This window comes from Pteropus medius, unplaced genomic scaffold (assembly GCF_902729225.1).
Source record: "Pteropus medius unplaced genomic scaffold, Ma_sr-lr_union100, whole genome shotgun sequence".
Taxonomy (NCBI): domain Eukaryota; kingdom Metazoa; phylum Chordata; class Mammalia; order Chiroptera; family Pteropodidae; genus Pteropus; species Pteropus medius.
The window spans coordinates 778,887-801,557 of NW_024343578.1; the positions used below are offsets into that span (position 1 = coordinate 778,887).

Sequence of the window (22,671 nt, forward strand, 5' to 3'; positions counted from 1 at the left end):
AACTCTGATTAACAAACACTATTATTCCTCAGAGTTTCTACCTTAGAGCAATAATTCAGTGGGATGATTCTAGGGACAGGGGAAAGGGTTTGTCCAATAAATGCATCTTACCATATCCCTTTTGGGAGATTCACAGTGCACTTTACAATAGTAAATGCTTTGAAAATTCCTGCAGTATAAGAAACCTATTCACATTTTTTTCCTGTGCTTTCAAGACTTATGTGAGCCTAACCCTTCTTTTCATTTTGTTTTGTTTTTATTTTTGTTTTTTTTTTGGTAACAGTCATTAACATCCCCCAGAGCTAGTGCTGCCAGAACACAGTAAACAACTGAGTTAAGAAAATCATCAAGTGGAACAGAAACAGGTGGTATTACAGTGCTAGATTTTTGGAAATGGTTATTTGTGTTGAGGCAATTGCATGGGGGAAGTGGTTTATTCTGTCTTCTCATATAACTGGGGGAAGTGTTTTATGTACTCTTTGCTGATAACTGCAATTTTGTTAACCTTCATTGATTTTTGTTTTATCTACCACCTACACTGATTCTGTTTTACTCATTGATGTTAGATTAGCAGAAGAGTTTTGAATTTTGAGAAGAAGAGTGGAAAGAACAGGCACTTATTTTTGCAGTGTGTTGTCATGGGGATAAATACTTGGCAAAGTGTAAGGATGCATAAATTTCCATAACCCCTCATTGGCCATAAGTTAGGCCTTCCAGATGCCTTAGGTTGCATTGGCAAAAATGGTTTGGAAGAAGTTTGGAAAATGAAAAAATGAAGTCTGTTAGGTAGATACTGAGGTAAATAGTCCCTAAGAAATGTTTGAAAATGACAATAAAAAGACTGAAATATTTTGAAAGATTAACACGAACAAAATAAAATAAAGGTTTAAAAGTTATAAAAATAACATGTAATTTGGATATTGGTTAAGGTCCACAACTGTGCTGTTCAATATGGTAGCCACTAACCACATGTGACTATTTAAATTTAAATTAACTAAGATTAAATAATATACATTTCCATATTGCAGGAAGTTCTATTAGGTAGTATATATGGTAGACAGAATTCTAACATGGCTCCCATGAACTCTGCATCTCGGTTTTCACACCCTTGTATAATCCCCTCCACTTGAGTGTGGACAGGACCTGTGACTTGCATCTAGCTAATAGAACATGGCAAAGGTAACAGGATGTCACTGTCATGATTACTTTACATTATATAAGACTCCATTTTAGCAGATTAGAGAGAGAGATTCTCCTGCTGACCTTGAAGAATCAAACAGTCATGTTGTGAACTGCTCATCGAGAGGACCATATAGCAAGGAACTATGAGCAGCCTCTAGGACCCGAGGGCAGCCTCCAACTCCAGCCAATGGTCAGTAAAAAGCTGGGAACCTCATTGAAACAGCTGCAAAGAAAGGAATTCTAACAACCTGAATGAGCCTGGAAGCACATTCTTACCCCGTTAAGCTTACAGATGAGAAATGCAGTCCTCTAACATCTTGATTTCAGCCTGGTAAGACCAGGAACAGAGGGACCAGCTAAGCTGTGCTTGAACTTCTGACTCACAGAAACTGCAAGATAATAAATGAGTATTGTTTTAGGCTGCTAAATTTGTGGTAATTTATTATGCAGTAAGAGAAAACCGATTCAGTGTTATTCTGTCTTTGGGATGGTCTGATAAGCCACAGCTTAGATGGGCCAGATCCTAAATGAGTATTACCCACTAATTGTGGCTAGTGCTTTGCCTCCCTCTTGGAGAAAAAAGATTATAACTCTCAGAAAAAAGTATCCAGGCATGGCTAGAATGCTTCATTCACTTTTGTGGCAAAGATCTCATTGTAATGTACAATAATATTTTATTATTTTTACATAGCATAAGAGATAAAACCATGAACTTTGGCATCATGGAAACAATGGTTCAAATTTTGGACCCCTACTTCTTAACTATATGACATTGGGCAAATCACTGGGGCTAAAAATACTTTCTATGTAAGATATTGTTTTCTTTAACTGTGATTATATTTTTACAGTGCTTAGTGCAGTGCCTGACACATAATATGACATCCAAAAATTTAGTAATATTTTAATATTGATTTCTGGTAGAAAATAATATAAACTCTGACATATTTTTTCTGTACTCTAAATTGGTCAGCATATAATATTTTTATCTTCTTATGTTTCTGCTTTATTTTATGTCTGGGCTGCTGCAGTCCAATTCCAGATTGGATGCAATAAAAATATGTCTTGCATACACGAAGTGCCCCTGTGCTCAGAGGTTGCTTTGGCTGTATATTGTCTGGGCAAATAGCCCCCAACCTCTGGCCAGACTGTGGAATGTTGGTTTCCTCTAACATTAACCCCCTAGGGGTCAATTTTCACAGTTTCCATATGTTTTTATATTACTCCAAACTGTAAATACAACTGACACCCTACCAAATTGGCCTTAATATGCCTATGTCTAATAGTGGAGTCATAGGCTTTTAGAATAATACAATACTCCATGGAATTGTGGCAATTATATGAATTTTTTTTTTTAAAGTGTTCAGATTACTTTTTTAAAAAATTTTTGATTTGGAAAGAAGTAGATGATGTGCAAGGAGAAGATATGAAGTGGGAACAGGGCAGGAGCTTGAATCTTATGTCTTGGCTCTGTGTTGGATTTGCCCTTGTGGTCCCCGAAGTTTTGTCCTATGATCTGTTACCTATTATCTGTTATTGTCCTTGACCCTTTGTTTATCTCTTACTTTCCCTTTTATGTTGAGCTTCTAGTTTTATCTTCACTTATTGTATCATTTCCAAACTCATTATCTTTGATTAAATCTGTTTGTATAGGAAGAAGAACCAAACTCATTATGATGCATTGAAGTTTCAGTATATGAAATACATTAAACATTTCTACTTGTGGTGGTAGATTCATCCATAAAACCTAAAAACTTGTTCAAAAAGTGGTCACACTGAAGTTAATGGGTTCAGAGAATGGAAATTAATAGGGAAAGTGCATGGCATCCTTGTTGGTTTTCTGTTCTGCTGCACAGCTGAGTCTTCATTTAGGTAATTGTTGCTGCCACCACGAAGTTTGAAGTTTTTAAGCTCCCATTTTCTATTCCAAAGCTCTTCCAAGTTGCTGCTTAAGGCCATCTTGTGAGGTTTGGAGTGGTGTGCCTTAAAGTGGCTAGAATACAGAATAAGGATTGTACCCTGAGAACTTGTTTCTACTTCCTAGAGCTTTCTGGGATGCTTGGGAGAAGAGAAAGTGAGACAGTGGTGTGAAGGAACTCTGCAACATTCTCCACAGTTGGCTGGCACAGCACAGAGGTTAAGGGGATGGTGGTGGCCTCTGGAGCCTACCTCTGCCACTCGCTTGCTCTGTAACTTTGGGCAGATTTCCTCTTCTGTAAGAGAAATAATCAAAGGACCTGCCTAATAGGGTTGTTGTTAGGATTAAGTGAGCTAATAGATTATTAACTGTAATATATCAGAGGACGTCATGTGATGTGAGCATTGGCTGCTATGATTATTATTACTATATGGCAGTGTTAGAATATGTCTAGACCCAAGTTCAGCTAACTCTGGCCCATGGGCCAAATCCAGCCCTGCTACCTGTTCTTATAAATAAAGTTTTATTGGAACACAGCCATGCCTCTTTGTGTACATATTGTCTGGCAGCTTTAATGCTATAATAAAAAAGTTGATGCAAAGTAGAGTACTTTTTACAGAGGCCATATGGCCCCCAAAGCCTAAGATATATACAGTCTATCCCTTTACAGAAAAAGTTTGCTGATCCCTGTTTTCAGAGTTTAGAAAGCTTTTCTCAGCAGTGTAAATGAGAACAAGCCATCAGTCTGCTGTGAATCATGTAGATTTTTTTTAAACAATATATTGAATATAAATTAAATTAGGAAAGAGATACCAGGTCATTTCTTTTGAATGAAGCCTTTTAGATTTTTAGTTTAATTTCAAGAATGACCTTTAAAGGAGTGAGAACTCTAGGTTGTTCTTGTGTTAGCACCATAATAATACCCAGTTGTATTCATCATACACTTTAATTATATTTCTGTTTACTTTGACTAGTTACCATTTCATTGACAATAAACTGATATTCATTATATGTGATTGGATTCTTCTATATACAAAGTGCCTTTTTGAAAACAAATATGAGGACAATCTTAATTCATATAAATCCCTGCATACAAGTTCCTAAATATTTTTATGAGTTCACATAAAACATCTAACAAAAACAAGGGCGCTGTTTAATTCTTTGACTAAACAGTGGCAAGTTTCATAATTAAATTCAATCCAGCAGGGATCTGTTGGTGACAACAGACTAGGCACTGTGCTAGATTCTTAGAGAAGAGAACAAGATAGGTACGATCACTATACAGAGGGTGCCTATAGCAGAGCAAGGAAGACATTAAAAGATCAGAAGCATGGTGGGTTTTTAATGAGGTAAGCACAACATGATTTGGGAATTTATAACAGGAGGACCAAACTCTCTAGATTGACCAAGAAGACTTCCCAGAGGACATCTTCTTTATATTGAGATAAGAGGGAAAAATATGAGTCAATGTGATGAAAGGGCTGGGGTGGAAGTGTAAGTAAAGAGCTCTCTAGAAGAGGAAACTGCTGTGCAGAGGCCCTGAGGATGGTGGGACTTGGTGTGTTGAGAGTCAGATGGAAGGCCTATGTGGCTCAGGAGAGTAGATAAGACTGGGAGTGGCAGGAGTTAGATCTGTTATGAGTCATGGAAAGAAGCGTGGACTTTTTCCACAGGTAGTGGAGATCCAATGAGAAGTTTTAAGCAACAGAGAAACTCTTTCTCCTGCCCTGTGGAGAATGGATTAGATGAACCAGTTGGAGCTAGCATCCTTGCCTAACTTTGAGGTGATGGTAGGTTGAGCCAGAGAGGAGATGATTAAGTCATTTCTGCACTCTGGTGAATACCCCAAGGATGGGCTCTGTTCTGGCACTAATGCTTCTCTGATGGTAGAAATCAATAATCAATTAAAATGCCAATAAATGTGTAATGACAAATTATGGTGCATACAGTGAGAGAAGTGCATCTAGTAATGTCATAGAAATTTTCATGAGATGAAGGGGGCATTTTTAGATTTGGTGCTCAGAAAAGACCCCTCTGAAGAAGTGACATTTGAGCTGAGACCTGAAAGATGAAAGTCAGCCATGGAGGAGTGGCGACTGTGGAGAGGAAAGGGGAGGGTGTCACAGACAAAGAGAACAGCATATGTCTACATGGGAAGGAGCTGGTGTGCACTAGGAACTGAAAGGAGATTGAATTCTGGAGTCTGGGCGTAAAGGTGAGAATGGCATAGGATGAGGCTGGTGAGGTCCGCAGGCATGTGATTTTATTCTTTGGGAAATGGGAAACCGTTGGAGGATCATATGCCAACAACTGCATGATCTGACTTGTTTCAAAACACTCACTCTTGCTGCTGACTGGAGAATGAATTAAAATGGGAACAAAAATGGGAGCAGGGAGACCAGTGAAGAGAGAAGAGCATCATGGTCCAGGCAGGGAATGATGGTGAATTGAGCACTTGTGGCAGCAGGGGTGATGGAGAGAAGCGATCTGCCCATTCTCTGTTTCCCTGTCTACATTTCTGAGCCTTAGCAGGGCATGGAAGCACCACGGGATATGTGGAGCCATGATGTGATGAAGTAGAGGATACTTGCTGGGTGGGTAGAAATGGCAGGGGAATTTTGCTTTGGGCTCTGTGGGGAATCTGCTGTCAACTGTGACCATATGGACTGGGAAGCCTGAACATGTAATCCAGTCTATTGTGAGAGAGCTGTAGACCATCACAATGCATTTATTGCTTGACAATGAGAAAAACAATCATTCCAGGACTACCATTCTCAGATCTACATGAGCAGCCTGTGTTGTCTGAGTCACCACACCTACATGGGAGGCCAAGCAAGAAGAAATTCATTTGGTAAATAGTAAAAGGGGCCAGGCCTGTTAGTCAGAGGACCCGTACAGTCTGCTTGCCAGGAAGAATACCTTGTTATTAGATGCCAGTGATTGACCATTGAGTCCTGAGGAGGATGAAAAACAGGCCTTGCCCTTGCCTTTTCCCTTTGAGTTTCCCGTGGGTGTATGCAAAGCCTACCAAGTGCATCCAGAGTAGAGGAAAGCAGCATTAGAGAGGGCCTGGTTCTCTCTGCTCTCTATCTCTGGGATCTTCCTTAATGTTCCTCCACCATTTACTCTCTTTAACGTAGGCTTTCAGTCATTGGGTTCTATTCATATTTGTGGTGGCACTCTATTAATATTTGGGAGGAGGAGGTTCTCAGGACCAGAATGAGGGAGGGCATTTGAAGGAAGTCAGCCCTTTATAACCTTCCCCAGAGTGTAATATCTACAAGAAAACCAAACCTTTCTCTTATTAATTGTGACCACCTTCTGCTGTGTAACCTGCTCCCTACGTTTTCGTAGCTTGGGTGGGGAAGTCAATGAAGGTGAGAGGGGAGACTTGATATGCACTCTAGAAGAGGGTTGGGGCAGAGGGATCAGACTGACATGTTTAAAGCAGTCACTGTGGGCCAGGTACTGTTTTAAGAACCTTGGGTTTATTAAATCATTTAATGCCATACCCCTGCCCCCTCACTCCCCAGTGAGATAACTTGCCCAGGGTCACACACTTTGTAAGGGATCCCTCTGCAATGAGAATACAGCCAATTTAGCAACAAAGTCCGTGGTCTTGGGCATCTTACTGTCCTGCCTTTCGACCCCCTTGATCTCAAATGATTCAACCACATCATCAAGCAGAATGAGGAATAACCTGATAGTTATCTCCCCCAAGGAAACTTTTGCTGGTAGAACCTGATACTACAGGTTGGAAGGCTGAGGCTCTCTTTACCTCCTGGAAGCTCCATTTCTGAAGTTTTCAAATCTGAACACTCCCTCCCGTTTAACACCTTTCTTTAGCTATGTTAGCAGGTTCTGGGATGTCCTGCTGGCCTGGTAAATGATAAATGGTGTCTTTTTGAGGTGTGTTGTCATTGTGTGTTTAACTGAAGGTGGCCTTGTCTCTCAGTTCTTGTGTAGTCCCAAATACCACAGAGGAGGTGGGAATAGTAGAGATAAGAGATAGGAAAGTATTATCTCCAGGGAGTAAAAAGAGCATGGACCATAGGTAAGGAGGGGAGGAGGAATTCATTGAGGAGGAAAGCCAAGATGGAAATTATGAGGAGATAAGTAAGCATCCTGCTCTAGGATTTTGGCAAGGACTTACGCAGTCATCAAAGCTAGTGGCCAAACAGCCAGGCTACTCTTGAGAGGCTACCACAAAATGTGAAGTCCAAGAAATCTGGCTTATTCTGGAGCTAAGTCCTAAGACTTTGGCCCTACTTGTTACTCTTTTGCTGGTTTCAGGTAGCCACAGCTGGCCAGATACTTTCTCTTCCAGGAAGGAATATCCTGCTCATGACATTTAGCACATTTGTACGTGCTTTAAAAATATCTTTAGAATATTTATGATAGCTTTGTAAAATTTATAGCTATGCTGAATACTGAATGGTATTTACAAGCTTTAAAAAAATTGGATCATCTCAGTGGTTAAAAGTAAAAGCTTTTATTATTGGAAATCCTACGTGCAGTGCTTATTGTCAGCTTACGTTGTGTGTGTGTGGCCCATCTCCTTGTGCAGTCGCTTTAGGATCCCAGCTCACTTACCTATGCTTGTCATGACCTTCCTGCAATGCTTCCATTAGGATAACTTGCCAGGAATGTAACTCATCTTATTATTAAGAAAAGTATGAGTGGAAGCTAAATGTATGACAAAAAGGGTTTAATAATGCATTCCGAAGTCTATTGTTTGAGGTATTTGGAATACCTGCTATTCCTGTGTGGGAAGCAAGACACTAAATATGTGTTCACAATATCACACAATACGTGATTACATTCATATTGTAAGCTAAAGTGAAACAGAGAGGGAACGTGCTGGAGTCTGTTCTAAGCATTTTACCTGTGCTAACTCATCCACTCTTCATAATAACTCTATGAGTTAAACACAGTGATTCCCATTTTATATGTAAAGAAGCTGAAGCACACTTTGGCTAAGAAGTCTGCCCATGGTCACATAGCTAGAAAGTGGTAGACTTCTGATGGGAGCCCAGCTAGCCTGGCTCCAGAGTTTATACTATTTGCCCCTGCATTGCAGCTGCTCCTAGAAGATTCATATAACCCGGAAGTCGTCTTCCATGGGAGGTGGGTGGGAGGTTGCACCATTTAATACTGACAGTTAAACCTATATCTAGTTATTTATCCAAGAGATATGAAAACATATCCACAAAAAAACAGTGCAAGAATGTTTATTGCAACCTTATTCTTAACAGCAAAAATTGGAAACATCCCAAATATCCACTTAAAAAGAGAATAGCTAATCGAACTGTAGTATATTCATGTAATGAAATGCTACTCAGCAATAAGATGGAACTTATTATATAGAACAATATGGATAAATCTCCAAAACCTTATGCTAAGTTAAAGAAGTCAGACACAAAAGAACATGTGCTATATGATTCTATGTATATAAAGTTCAAGAACAGTCAAAAAGAATCCATGTAGATAAAAGTTAGAATGGTGATAACTTCTGGGCAGGAGGAAGAGATACAAAGCTAGGTGATGGCAATGCTATGTATTTTGATTTGTCAAAAATCGTTGACTTGTACACTTAATATCTGTGTGTTTTCTTATTTGTATTTATGCCTCAACACTGTGAAAAATACCCTTTCTTTCCCAATCCCATTTGCTTCTTCAGAGGTAACTATTATTTACAGACTGGTGTCGGGTTTCCATTTCCATGCAAACGTGTATATATCCAAGTTTTATATATCCAAACAGGCTTTAATATTTTAAGATAAATAAGATTAGACTATATGTATTATTCTGCTACCTGCTTTCTTTTTTGATTAACAATATGTCTTGAAGGTTTCCTCATATCCATACTTCAGTTTTTTCCTTAATCTTCTTAGCTAGTTTAGGGTTCCCTAGTATGCATGTACTTGATTTCTTCAGCCAGTTTCCTTCTGATGGATGACTAGGCAGTTTCAAATTTTCACTTTTACAGTGTTGTAATGAAAATTTTTGTACGTATATATTTGTGCAAATGTGCAAGCATTTTTGTATGCTACTGTTCTAGAAATAGATTATACAAATATATACGCTTTGGTGGACACTGCCAAATTGGTTTCCAAAATGCTTTTGTCAGTTATACTCCTCCTGACCACATATGAGAAAGCTGGATTCCTGCATCCTCACTTAAAATGGATATTATCAATCTAAAAATTTTTGAGAGCAGATAGGTTAAAATGACATTTTGTTTATGCTGAGATTTAAAGGAAGAGAAGTTATAATTTTCTCTTTTATATGCAAATATACACATACCCTTGGGGAAGCATATGAAGAACCTGTTTGTACTTCTGGCTATGTAATTCCAGAGGCCTCAAAGCTGATGAGCTCTCACCAGCAAATTAGATAATACTTTCTAATTTTATTTTGGTGGACTATTCAAGTGAAAATAGCAGGATTCTCTCCTCTCTGACATTTATTCTCAATATGGTAATCATTGCTGATCTTGGTATCTGCTGGAATTTTTTAGTTAATCCAAATTTCTTAACGATGGCTGAATTTGAAAAATGACTGGACTTGCTTACTGCGATGGGTCAATTTAAGATGAATGTTAAAAACTGACCATATCACTGGTACTCAAACTATGCCTCCCCTGCCCCCATGATTTTTTTTTCTTTTTAATTATATCTTGGATATAATTTGTACAAAGACAAGATGATCATTACCTTGCTCTGCATCAGTCTTATTGGCCCAAATCCTAATCACTGCCATTCAAAACCCAACTTTTCTTTTCCAATTGCTGGTATTTAAGTAAGGCAGCATTTGAAGGAAGGGTTGGAGAATGCTGGAGATAGGCCTCCCTCAAGGTGTCTGAACTTTGGTTTCCCATTTTTCTTAACTACTCATTTTGAATTCAGGAATGCTTTAAAGGATGCATGGATCTGTAGTTTGTTTTTTTCTTTTTGGATTGAAAAAACACTGCAGTATCCCAGGAAGTAAGGTCTATTTCAAGAACTTTGTGGGAATTCTTTAACTGTGCAAATGATGTTTGAAATAATAATATATTTTATTTATCACTGGTACTTCGGGGGAAAAACATTTATCAATTAGTTGTATTTAAGGGTGTTCTTAAAAGTAATAAAAAATATGTCTTTATAAAAATGTCCTCTAACTAAACAATCTCACTAGTAATACCTCTCCATCACATCCTGTTACTAAGAACTGCCCTTATATTCTAAGGAACTGGAAAACGTGCTTGCCCTGGAGTAGTATAAACTTTGAAATGACTCTCTTGTTCAATTAGGAAGCAAGAGGTCATTGTTAACTTCTTTTCAGTAACCAAAAGATTCTTTTCTAAAATTATTTAGCACATAGACTTTATTCGTAGTTTCATATGTGTATGTTACTTTATCTGGTAAAAGCAGAGAAATATCAGACCAAAATTATCCAATCCAAATACTAAGGAGATGGTTATTCTGTCTTATCTTATATTCTCTTAATAAATGTCACCAGGGATATTTGAATCACTGCTTCAGTTAGTTCCATAAATACTTATAGGGCCAAAATGTTCAGAATATTTTTATTAGCAGGGTCCCTAATAGAAGATTTTTCAGCCTAATAAACAATTCTCTTGAACTTCTTTTTCTTGGTGTAGGAGGAGTAGAGGAGTATATAATATAATGAGGACTAGAAATAAGAGTTTCTTGTTGAGAATGGCTTCCATTTGATTATTAGTTGTTTCATTTTAATATATTTACTGTTTATCACCTAGTTGTCATTTCGTTTATACTTCCACAAAAGCAGTGATTCTCAATATGCCTATTTTGGGAGTCAGGGCTCAGTAACAGTGGCTGACTTAGCAATGCTGGGGAGAGGGGGCAAAGGGATTAGGAAGGACCCCAAATGATTCTACTCCACGGCCCTCTGCTTTTGGAATCACTGCTCCCGAGTCCTCTGTACTGCCCTCCTGCCTCCTCACATGTTGGATTAGATTTATAACAGCTGCCGTGGACATGGTTGTCTAAATCTGTGGAATGTTTTGCTAAACACTCCTAGAGAAATAGTCCACAATAAGCCTGTAACTTCCCCCTTCCTCTGCTTTTTTTTTTTTTTAACCCGTCCTTTTTCCTTAGCCTTTTACTCATTTGATCACTTTATGTTTTACACTTCGACATCCTATAGATTCATTAAGAACTCTTATTCTGAGTACTGGGGCTTTATTTAACATGATGATTAGCCAAAGTATTATTCTGTTTGAACTAAGTGATGACATTGTATTTGATTGGAACCTTGTAATTGTTATTTTAAAATCAAAGTAATGGATTATGATCTCAGAATATAAACATGATCCAAAAGAATAATAATAATAATTAGAACAGCAACCACTTAAAAGAAAATAAATGTCCCATCACAGACCACAGGTCCCTGTGTACTCTGTGTCCTGCCTACTTTTGTGGTTCCATCTCCTATCCCACACCCCCTCCCACCCTGCCCCTCGCCTTGTGGGTAACCTCACTGCAGCCTTCCAGTTCCTAGAAGTAGCCAGGTTCTTTCCTGCCTTGGGAATTATATTCGCTGTTCTCTTGACCCACGGAGATCCTTTACTGGTTGTTTTCTTGGCTGGTTCTTTGAGTCTCACCCACAGTTTTGCTTTCTTACGGAGGTTTCCCTGGCCACAGTGGCTAAAGTCATCTCCTCCACCCCACTGCCTATCCACACATGCAGTGCTCATCATAATCTCTCACAGCATGCTATTTATTTCCTTCAACATGAGGGAACCAAAGTTGTGATTCCTTGGTACTTGTTTGTCTCCCCTACTGGACTCCAAGCTCCACGCAGAGGGTGAAGACTGTACCAGTTTCATTCACCACTGCAGCTCCAGCACCATCCTGCTGCCTGGCATTTAGTGGGTGCTTGTGTTTGAATGGAAGGAATATTCTGAGCTCCCAACTTTTCCGGGACCCATATTAATATATTCTATACTTAGCACTTCTGTTATCATAACATGATCTTCTAGTGGTTGAATTTAACGAAGTTGTGCTGACTTTTCTTAGGCATATGAAAGATCAGAATAAGAAGGTGGCCAACCTCAAGCACAATCAACAGTTGGAAAAGAAGAAGAATGCCCAGTTATTGGAAGAAGTCCGCAGGCGAGAAGATAGCATGGCTGACAACTCACAGCACTTGCAGGTGAGCCTAGCCTTCTCCTCCTAATCCCTAAGTAATTGGAGGTTGACGTTCTCTGAAATGTACCCATACTGTGAGAAACTTCTCAGAAATGGTCGCTTGCCTTCCTCTGAGTCCAGCACTAACAGTACACTCCCAGGGAAGTAGGTCTTTCCTAGTGTGAAGCATCATTTTCAAAATGGTATCCAAGAAAAGCTGATTAGGGTGGAGCCTGCTAATGCTTCACTGAGTCTCTTGGTTCCTGTACCTCCTTAAAAGGTAAAGGCTGCATTTATATAGCTAGCAAGAAGCTTAAACCATGGAAATGTCTTCCTCTTAGAATTATATTTAAGTTGTTTTGGTGTTAGTAGAAGGGGAATGTGTGCGTATTATTATAGACAGTATTTAGAAAAGGATGCATTAAGTTGATCTCAGACAGGTTACAAACTGGTTTTGTTTTATTTCAAAGCTCTGAGGCTCTGAGACACACCATTATTCTGTCTTTTCTGTGGAATATAGTTATCTCTGAATGGATGGCTCTCAGAAACCAAAGGACCAACTGAAAATACCAGTTTTTCCTCATTAACCATTTCTATTTTTGGCAAAGCAGCTCTCCCCATGTGCTCAATAAAACATTCAAACTAAAAAAGGGCATTTGCTTTGAAGTTCCTTTATTTATTCCAGTGTGCCTTTAAACAGAATAGTTCAAGTTCAAGTTGGCTGGAGTTCATGTTAAATTTTGCTTATTAATTAGTGTCTTTCTCCAGTTGTATATTAGGTTTCCTCCTTGGAGATAGAAGAAGTTAGATAATTTCAGTATGCAGTCATAGTTTATCTTTTTAATTTAACAAAAGAGAAATAAATAATTATTCCAGAGTAGGAAATACATGGAAACGCCTTGCACAGACATGGCACATGGAGATTACTTAGTAAATAGTAGTTTCTTTTTTCTCTGTGTCCTGGTGGTGCCTTAATGTTGTTAGTCAAGCCTCTTTGCCTTAATTCCTGATTTGGGTAGCAAATCAGTATCAGGTCTTTTGTATCAGGGACCACCTTAGTGTGGCTGATAGCTAATTTAAATTTACAGCTTCCCCAGTGTTCTTGGCAAATCATATTCTAGAGTTTAGGCCTTAATTTCTCCATCAATCACGAGACATTAGATTGGAGCCTAACGACTGACATAATAATAACCTGAATTTGCAGAATGTTTTATTGCCTTGCCAGTCATATATTCTTCACAAAAATGTTGGTGATTTTGCATATGGCAAAACTAGTCTCAGAACAGTTATAAAGTGACATCCTAATATGGGATGATGATAGACCTAACTCTAGGCTTCTGCCTTCATGAAACTAACGTAGAGGAACAATAACAGTAGTAGATACCATTTATTAAACTTTTCAATATACTGGTACTGTGCTACATAGTTTAGAGCATCTATTTAATTCTATGTCAACTGGATTATTGGGACTCTTAGTTGCAAGTGACAAGCACACAACTCAATCTGAACTAAGCAGAAAAGGGAATTTGTTGATTCAATTAACTGAAAAGCCTAAAGATGGACTTCAGACCTTACTGCATTTAGATATTTAAACAATGGCATCAGAATCTGTGTCCATCCTACTTACAGGTATGCTTTGCTCACTGTTGCCTTGATTCTCAGGAAAGCTGTCCATAGCAATGTCAGCAATGGCCACAAGCAGCCAACCTACGTTGTACAAGTACAGTTGCCCCAGAGGAAGGAGAAAAATACTTTTCTAGTATTTCTAGAAGAGATTTGAAGGCTAATAGATTGCATGAATTGGCCAGGACAGGATCAGGTCATGTGATCACCTGGAACCTCCAGGAAAGGGGCTAGCGTCACCCAAAGCCCACAGGAAAGAGAGGAGTTCTGTTGCCAGAAGTGGTTGCTAGGCAGGTAAAACTACCTCTGTTTTTTTCCACAACAATGTCATATGGGGTAGACTATAAATATGCTGAGAGTTCTGGAGAATTAAGAGAGGAAGGCAAGAAAACTACAGAGTGGCAGAAAATCTTCATAGAACAAGTGGAATTGAAGTTGAATGAATTTGAAATGGTGGGATAGAGTATTAGGACAGGCCCTCCAGGCAGGAGAACTGTCAGCAAAGGTACAGAGATTTCACAGAGCAAGGTACAGTCAGGGCACGAAACATAACAAATTGACCAGTGAGGTAAGTATTGTTATATTTCTTTAACTGACTCTGGAGCATTCCTAGGATTTATTCCAAGCTTCAGAATTTACTAGCTGAATGTCCTTGGGCAGGTTACTTAACTTCCCTATGCCTAGTTTCTCCATCTGTAAAATGGGAATTATAATTACATCTGCTCCAGATTTATGAGGATTATGGACTCAATGCATATAAAAAATTTAGAATTGTACTTGGCACCAGCTATGCTCAAAATAAGTGTTACTGATTAACTGTTATTATAATAACAAGGAAAGAGTAAAAGAAGCATTTAAAAAATTGTGCGTGATATGCGTGGATATTTATACAGTTCTACTCTGATATACATTGAGCGTCAAAGTTTCTGTCTTTTCTCTATATAATATTTTTTCTTTTCTAAGGACACATCCAGTTATGGAAATTAATGGCTCGTTTTGACCCATGAACTCTTGCATAGTAATATTTTCATAAGAGGTCTTGGTAACTACCTCATAGACCTATTCATAAAGATAGCATGGTCTGGAATTGCTTAGTTGCATTCCTGACCACCCCAAATAAAGAATAGCATTTGAAATGCAATAAAAAGTAATCACGATTAATTTTAATGAAAATGTCTCTGGTTAAGGTTAATAGAGAGCAAAACTCCCACTTTCCTGGATTGTTAAGCAAATGTTCTCAGATGCAGTAATTATTGCCTTCTGAAAGGAGAACTTTCCTTCCTGGGGACACTTGACTTTTAATATTGCTGTTGTTTTAAGTGCTTCCTATTTATAAGTTAGCCTGTTAAGCCCTTTAAGTGTCAGTCAACTGAGATCTGGTTTGGTTGGTTGGTTGGTTGGTTGATTCATTGATTAGCTAGCTGGTGGTTGTACAATTGGTACCTACGAACCTGTTTTTTTTTTTTTTCTACACAGTATTTTGTAATGGTTGGATACCCCTACTTCATGATTTTAAAGAACCAAATAGATATTACATCCAGAAAACTCTTGGTTAGAGTATTGCCTACAACAATCATGGCTTTTGGATCATGTTCCAAAGAGAGATCAAAGAGATTCAAGCAGTTGTATGAAAATTGGAGACAATTTTGAATGTAGATAAAATGACTATGTTATTTATTGTCCAAAGCAGGACATTAACAGCAATAGGCAAAAACTGGGCCATTTCAGTAAGCCTAGATATATTGTCACGCTAAGAAACACTCCACAAACCTGACCTCCTTTAGTACTTAAGTTTATAGTTTTATGGAAGGAATTACAAACTCAAATACCTTCAGGGTTTAGCTATTAACATAAATAAGAAGTAAGTTTGCATGTAAGAAAAATTATGTGTCTAGTTCTTTCAGCCTGTTTTTTATCTTTTATTTTTAGTAGAGATGCATCAGTTAGAAATTTCCATAATAATGTTGTGTAGCAAATCACCACCAAACTGAGTGATTTTAAAGCATCAGTAGTTATTTTTATAGATTTTCAGGTTGACTTCATGGCTCAGCTGCTCCAGAGTGGACTTGGCTGGGTGAGTGTGCTTCTTACTGCAGGTTTGTGGGTGACTGGGGCAGGTCTGTTCCCATGTATTTGTTCTGAGACTCAGGCTGAAGGGGCATCAGTGACCCAGGGGAGACTTTTCTGATGGTAGTAGCAGAGGCATAAGAAAGTAAACAAAACACACAAAACATCATAAGGCTTAGTCTTAAACTGTGATTTTCCACTCCACTTCGTTGGTCAAAGCAAAGCACGTGGCTGAGCTAATAGTCAAGGACTGAGGAAGTACACTCTATCCATGAAGAGAACGTTATAAAGGGGCAGATGCAAGAAGGTGTGAAGAAATGAAACCAATTATTCAATCTGTCAAAAGAGTCAAGGTTTGGAGAAATAGTTCTCCATTATAAGAAAAACAACAACATAAACATAATGAAAAATTACAGCTACAGTGGCTTAGGTGTATGGATATAATAAAGAGTGGTGTGGTCTGCGAGATTCCCTACCTCATCAAAAGAAGTAGGGACCACTAAGCTTTGGTTGCATGTTGCCATAAATGTGGGCCCAGGGTTGAGGGACATGCTAATTGCCATAAAATGTGAATTTTTATGTGAAATCTATAGATTTTAGAAGTTGGTTCAATTCTTTAAAACACTCTGTGGGTCCAGTGAAGCACATATGCGGATGAACTGATGGTTGGCTTACAGCTTCTATTGCACAGCCCAACACTCTGATCCTACTGGGTTCACATGCTGTAAAGAGACTAAGAATGTACTCTAGCTAGCTCAGTTTAACCTACTGGAGAGAGATGGCAGTTTAATATTTGTTCTGAGTTTTGGGGTTTTTTTTTTTGTCTGAAAATACTTTGAATATCTTGAATTTTTGTTTCTCAGAGGACATACCCGCAATCTACAGAGAATGTCCTTGATTTAACTTCTTAAATAATTTTTTTTTTTTGAAAATTCGTTAGGAGAACAGGAAGGGAAAGATAAAGAGCCATGGAGTTGAACGGTCCAGTGTTCAAATACTGGCCCTTATTGTTATTAGCTTATTAGAACTAATTACTTGAGTAAAGCAGGGAACCTCTCTGATCCTCACTTTTTTCATCCATAAATGGGGATTACAATTTCTACTTTCCTGAGTGGGTTAAATAAAATGAAGTTTATGGAAGAGCCTAGTAAAGTACCTGATCTGTGTGGGGTTCAGTTATCAGAGCTTTCTCGCAGAGAAACTGATAATGAGTTTTTAATCATAGAAGACAGTGTCCATTGAAAGTATCATGCAACAATTTTTCACAGCTATTTTCTGCTGTTGAATAATATAAATAGAGATCACATACCAGTAAATGAAAGTTTCCAATAAAGCATTAAAAGAACATTTTGGGCAGTAAGGAGGAAAAACTAAAACCGTTTATATTGAATTCTGTGTGAAAGGTAGATGTGAAAGATTGTGATTTTCTTGTGTAATTCTGTAGAACTGTTCTCTAGGACACAGACTATGGAGTATGATATTTATGTCTGGCCTTGGGGCTGTGGGCTTCCGTGTTTCCCATTAGAGCCCACATGAAGATTTTTCAGCAAGTGTCTTTCCGGAGATTCACACTAAATTGTCATTACCGGAATGAGATGCATTTTTCCCCTCCAGCCTCTAGCCATTTCTTGCTGAGTAAATATGCCAATTTGAAATCCCAGTGGACATCTTTGTAGATTTTGGCTGCATTTTTCCCTGTGTAGCTTATCAAGTTAATGAACTAACATTCTAAGAAATGCACAAGCCAGTATTTTATGCTCCTTTTCTGTTGTATGTCTGCAGAATTCTCTTCAATTTATTGCCTGAAAACTAAAGTCTGTTCTTGTATGCTTCCGTTTCCAAATTATAGGTTCCCAGGGAACTGTAAAGTTTCTTCTCTGCTAGTGGTTAAACCCAAGTGTGATCAGTTAAAAAGCAAATGAATGTTCCTATTTATTCTTGTCCTCTTAGTAGCATTAAAAAATTTTTTTTAGAGTTAAAAAGACAATTTTATTTTTCAATTCGTGCACCCATATCTTTTTGCCAAGGGAGCTTCCTTTACTTTGCTCCTCCAATTAGAGTTGGCATCAGCTAACAGAAGAAGTGTAACAAATAACATAAACCTCAGAAATGCGTAGCTTTCAGCAAAACATATAGTTCATTATCAAGTTCTCAAGCTATGTTAAGTTGTTTTTTCTCAGAGGGACACATATGTTTTAAAGCCTTAATATCTGTATGTTCATCTCTCCAAGTCACTGAGTTAAGTTAATTTCTCTTTCAATTCCCTAAGCTTAAAATTGTTACTTTAACCATGATCTATGATCATATGTTATGGTACACTTCTAAGTACTGCCATTAGAAGAAACCCGACCAGCAGAGTTAAGAGATTCATCATTGTCAAAGTGCGTTTATTTAGTTCCTAGTTATTCATGACTGTTTGGTAGGCACAGTGTAGAGTGATTTAAGGAGGCTCCGTTTCAGCCATCTTGTTCAACATATGGAAAGATGAGAAAAGTCATCTGAACACAAGTTTAAAAGAAAAATTCACATTTGTTAAAATTTTTATTAGGATTTAGTATGATTTTATTTAACATGGTAAGATGTTTATTTGTTTGTTTCGTGATTTTCTACCTTGATGGGTAGAGATGAGGATGTTCCATTAATTTATGGATAAATTGCATGTGTTGTTTAAATGGGATGGAGAGGCATCCAACATTTCCAGATTGTTCATGGTTTCAGATGATGAAAACTACTCAAGTATTTGCAAGTCTGTGGAGGACAGAAAACATTGGTGAGTAGGACTTAAGGTTAATACAGAAGTGCTTTCTATCCTTGGGAAATTATTTTGACATTTGTTTTTCTTTCACACTATAATCCCCCATGAGCCAAAATTATTTTTGTTGTAGCAGGTCTCTATAGGCAGTCTCAAAATATCTTGTTTGACAATCAGTTTCTAGTAGACTTGAGTTGAAGTCATTACTCTTTGCAGTGACTCATATTGACTGTCGGGTGACAAGGCATCCTTGCAATGTATTTGGGAACTAACCATTTGTTAGAAATGTTTCAAGAAGCAAAGTAAAATTGTGTAAATAAAACTGCTGTATGTGGAGTTTTTCTTCTTTCCTCCCAATAAAATATTACTTGTTTTTCCAAATGTGCAGTAACTTGCATATTTCTTCTGAAAAAACATCTTCTGCTTTTTCCTGAGGATTTGTGGCCTAATCCTCCACTTTATACAGCCTCTCTGTACAAACACAATATATTTCTATGGAGAAGAAAGGTTTACCTTAATCAAGTGTTGTCTAATCTACCTACTAAATTACCCCCTAGAGACAGAATAGGGTTCATTATTCTTTCCTGAAGGGTTTTCAGGTTTCACTCCATTAGTGGCTCTATGGCAGTCCTCAGCAAAGTGAATGTTTGTTTGTCAAAGGCTGAAGATCCTGAAGAATGAAATGCAACATATTTGTCAAATGAAATCATTATTATTATGGAAGTAGAATCGTAAATGCCCTGGAATGACAACGCTTGAGGGGATGGGGGCTGAAAAAAGAAATCTTGCTAAACTGATATAGTAATCTCATTCATTTGGAGAGAGGTTACTAAGACTTTATTTATTTATTTATTTATTTATTTATTTACTCTTTTCCTGAAAAAAAATTTTTTTAGTTTCATCTTTTTCTTTTTTATACTTTCAGTTTTATATATTTATATCTGATGTGTTTGAATATTTTGAATGGGTATTTTTTTCTGTAATTAGGATGGATTACTAAGACTATTTTAAATGTTATCCCATTTTGTGCCTTTAGAACTCTGACAGGTAATTGATAAGGGAAAGGCAACATGTGTCTTACTGTGATCTCCGTGAGAATTAGAAGCAGACATAGATGTGTAAAGGGAGGGGTGTGCTCTAGGGAGAGAGGACGGCTTGCTTTGTAGAGTCTGCTTTTCCTTTGTTTACCTTTAACTCTGACCTCTGGGCTTATTTTGAGGGAGGTTTTAGCTATAAACTGGAGATATCATTTTTATATATTTACCGAAATCACTGCTGATGAACAGTTTAGTCAATAATAACAACAATAATACATCTCAGCAAGAGCCCTGTGTGCTTCACAAAGTACTTTCAGGGAGTGACCTTGAGGATTGAGTGGGGCAAGTTTGTATATCATCATTTTATAGATAAGAAAACTGAGCCTCAGTTATTCAGTGACTTATATGCAATCATGGGTCTCATTAAAGGCAAAGCTTTGAATAGACACCAATGCCTAAGAGTTTTTCCTGGGAAGGTCAGACTAAGGCTCAGCTTTTGGACAGTAGAGAAAACGCTTTCCCAGGCAAAAAAGTCTGAACCAGAAGTCAAGCTTTAAAAGCCACTGAAAAATGAAGTCTTTAAGGTGTGTACTTGGCAGCATTTATGTGTTTTTGTATTCTGCTTGACTTCATAGCATGTGTAGTATAGTTTTCAAAGTAGATATGATAAAGGCATTACTGAAGAACCCACACTTTGAAGGCAAAAAATTCTGACAGCACACCTTATGATTTTTTCAAAGATAGAATTTACATAATAACTCACACGTGAGACTCAGTAATCCCTAGGGGACAGTCGTGTTCAACATGCATCAAAAGAGCCAGTCCAGTTAAACTAGCTCTTTCTGGCCAGGGTAATTATGGCAGGTTTACCCTGAGATATGGCTACCAGAGGTTAGTCAGGGGTCCACCTGCAAATTACAGTGTGTGTCACTCTGACATCAATAACTTCTTTCTAATAGATGCTGGTATTTCAGCACATTGCTGCCCAAGGTGCAGACCTGGGCATGGTTAATTTTTTAAAATGTTAACTCTGACTTATGGCTTGTCCAAAGCATTGCTAAGCTGTATATTCAGACACTCTAGATTAAGGAAATGACAATCAATGACATGGGCAATGATTTAGATGGAAATCTCGTGAAAGGAAAATACAACTATAAAATCTGTTCCTAGTCACTTAATAGTCTCTCCTGTAATACACATTTGGGAAGCTGGTAGTTTGAATTTATGGCACTTTTAATTTCTTCTCTCTAATTCACTTTCCCACTGCATTTTACTTATTTATGTTGCCTGGAAAAACCCTGCAAGGTTAAGCAATCATAAGTTTGTCTTACTAGAAAAGACCTTAGACTTTATTTAATATAAGTCTCTTACTTTGCCGTTGAGGAAAGTAGGGCCTAGCAAAGGCAAATAACTTGCCCAAGATCCCAGAGAGAGTTATCGACACAGGGGAGATCAGATCCCAGGCCTTTTGCATCCTTCTCCAGTGCCATTTGTGCAGCTCACTGGTTCCATAAGATATTGTCTGCCTTCAGTAAGATTTGAACCTTTAACATTCAAGCCCAAAGGTTGAGCCTGTGATCCCTCAGCACTGGATATTAGATTGACTCACTAAGATGACATAAAATTACCCTTCAAAATAAGTTGAGCTTTATGCATATTTTTATAAACATAATCTCTCATCTCCCATGTCTCTTTTATGACTTGAAAATTAGAATAACTAAAGAAGTGGCAAATTGGTGGTGGAGAAAATTGCTGTGAGAACAGACTGTGGAGTTTGGGACTCTTTAGATGATAAATAAAAATTGGTTTAAGTTATTTATATCTTTGCCACTTTTCCTCATCCATAAAGGGATGTCACCCATAAAGAGACTCAGGAAGTCTCTTGTCATGGAAAACAAATATGGATTGCTTAGACATTTCAACAATAAGAATAATAGCTGCTACTTTTTATTGGACAATGAACTAGGCCAAGGATAATGACTTTAGTTGAGTTCCTTGGGAAACTGAGAGTCTGTTAACATGCAGGAGGTTTATTGGTAGTGCTCTCAGGAAGGGAGAGAAGCAGGATTGGGCATGGGAGAAGTTGAACTGTAATGTAGTTGCAACAAAAGCCTCAGCAGTTCCCATCAGTTGCTATAGAGTTGGGCTGGACATTTGGAGGGAGTTGACCCCAAATTAGATGAGAGGGCTGGGTCTCTCTAACCCGCCATCAACATGTCACCGGATGTGGAAAATACAGCTTTCCACAGCACGGCTTTCAAGGAAGGCTCATCCCTGGAATGAGTGTCTTAGTCCTGAAGCATGATCTGGGCAGTGTATCACTGTATCTATAGCTAATAACTGATACATACGTTGCTCTCTCCCCGGTGACACCCACAGCAGACGCACACAGCTGATCTCAGGACTCTTGCCTACCCATCTTCATATTTCTTTTCAATACAAGTGGCTGCTAAGAAACCAAACCTACTTGGCCAAGTTGCTCTGTGTACACATTGACTTGTTTAATCTTCCCAACAAATTAATGAAGTTGCTACCATCTGTGAAACCATTTTACAGGTGAGAAGATGAAACTTGGCGATGTTAAACAAGAGAAAGAGCTGGCATTCTTTTCAGGCCTAAGTCATAAGTGGGGCACCCCTCTCTCTCCTGTGCAGAACTGTTTCTTTATATGATTTAGATTGTCCACAGTATAGCAACAGTAAAGATGATGGTCAGGCTACTGCAAAAACAGATAGAAAAATTAGGTGGCATAAACTTGAGTAAGGAGGCTTCCCATGATTTTAATAGAGTAGTGGATACGTGTCTTTTAACTACCAGGATAGACCGAAATGTTTCTTAAAGGCATGTAAGCCTCTGCCTTCAGTTCAGCAAATAGTCTTACTGATGTTTTTTGAGTACTTGTGTATGGTAGGAACTGTGCCATCTGCTGGGATTTAGTAA

At 38.1% G+C, this 22,671-nt stretch overlaps 1 protein-coding gene across 18 annotated transcripts in view; it reads left to right on the plus strand.

Moving 5' to 3' along the window:
* Nucleotides 1-22,671, plus strand: part of ERC2 (ELKS/RAB6-interacting/CAST family member 2) — a 907,956-nt gene that overhangs the window by 473,600 nt on the left and 411,685 nt on the right. For all 18 annotated transcript variants that reach the window (XM_039867403.1, XM_039867394.1, XM_039867401.1 and 15 more), the window contains exon 12: nucleotides 12,142-12,277. In XM_039867403.1, coding sequence (XP_039723337.1) covers nucleotides 12,142-12,277 — 136 coding nt within the window. The remainder of the gene's footprint in view (nucleotides 1-12,141; nucleotides 12,278-22,671) is intronic.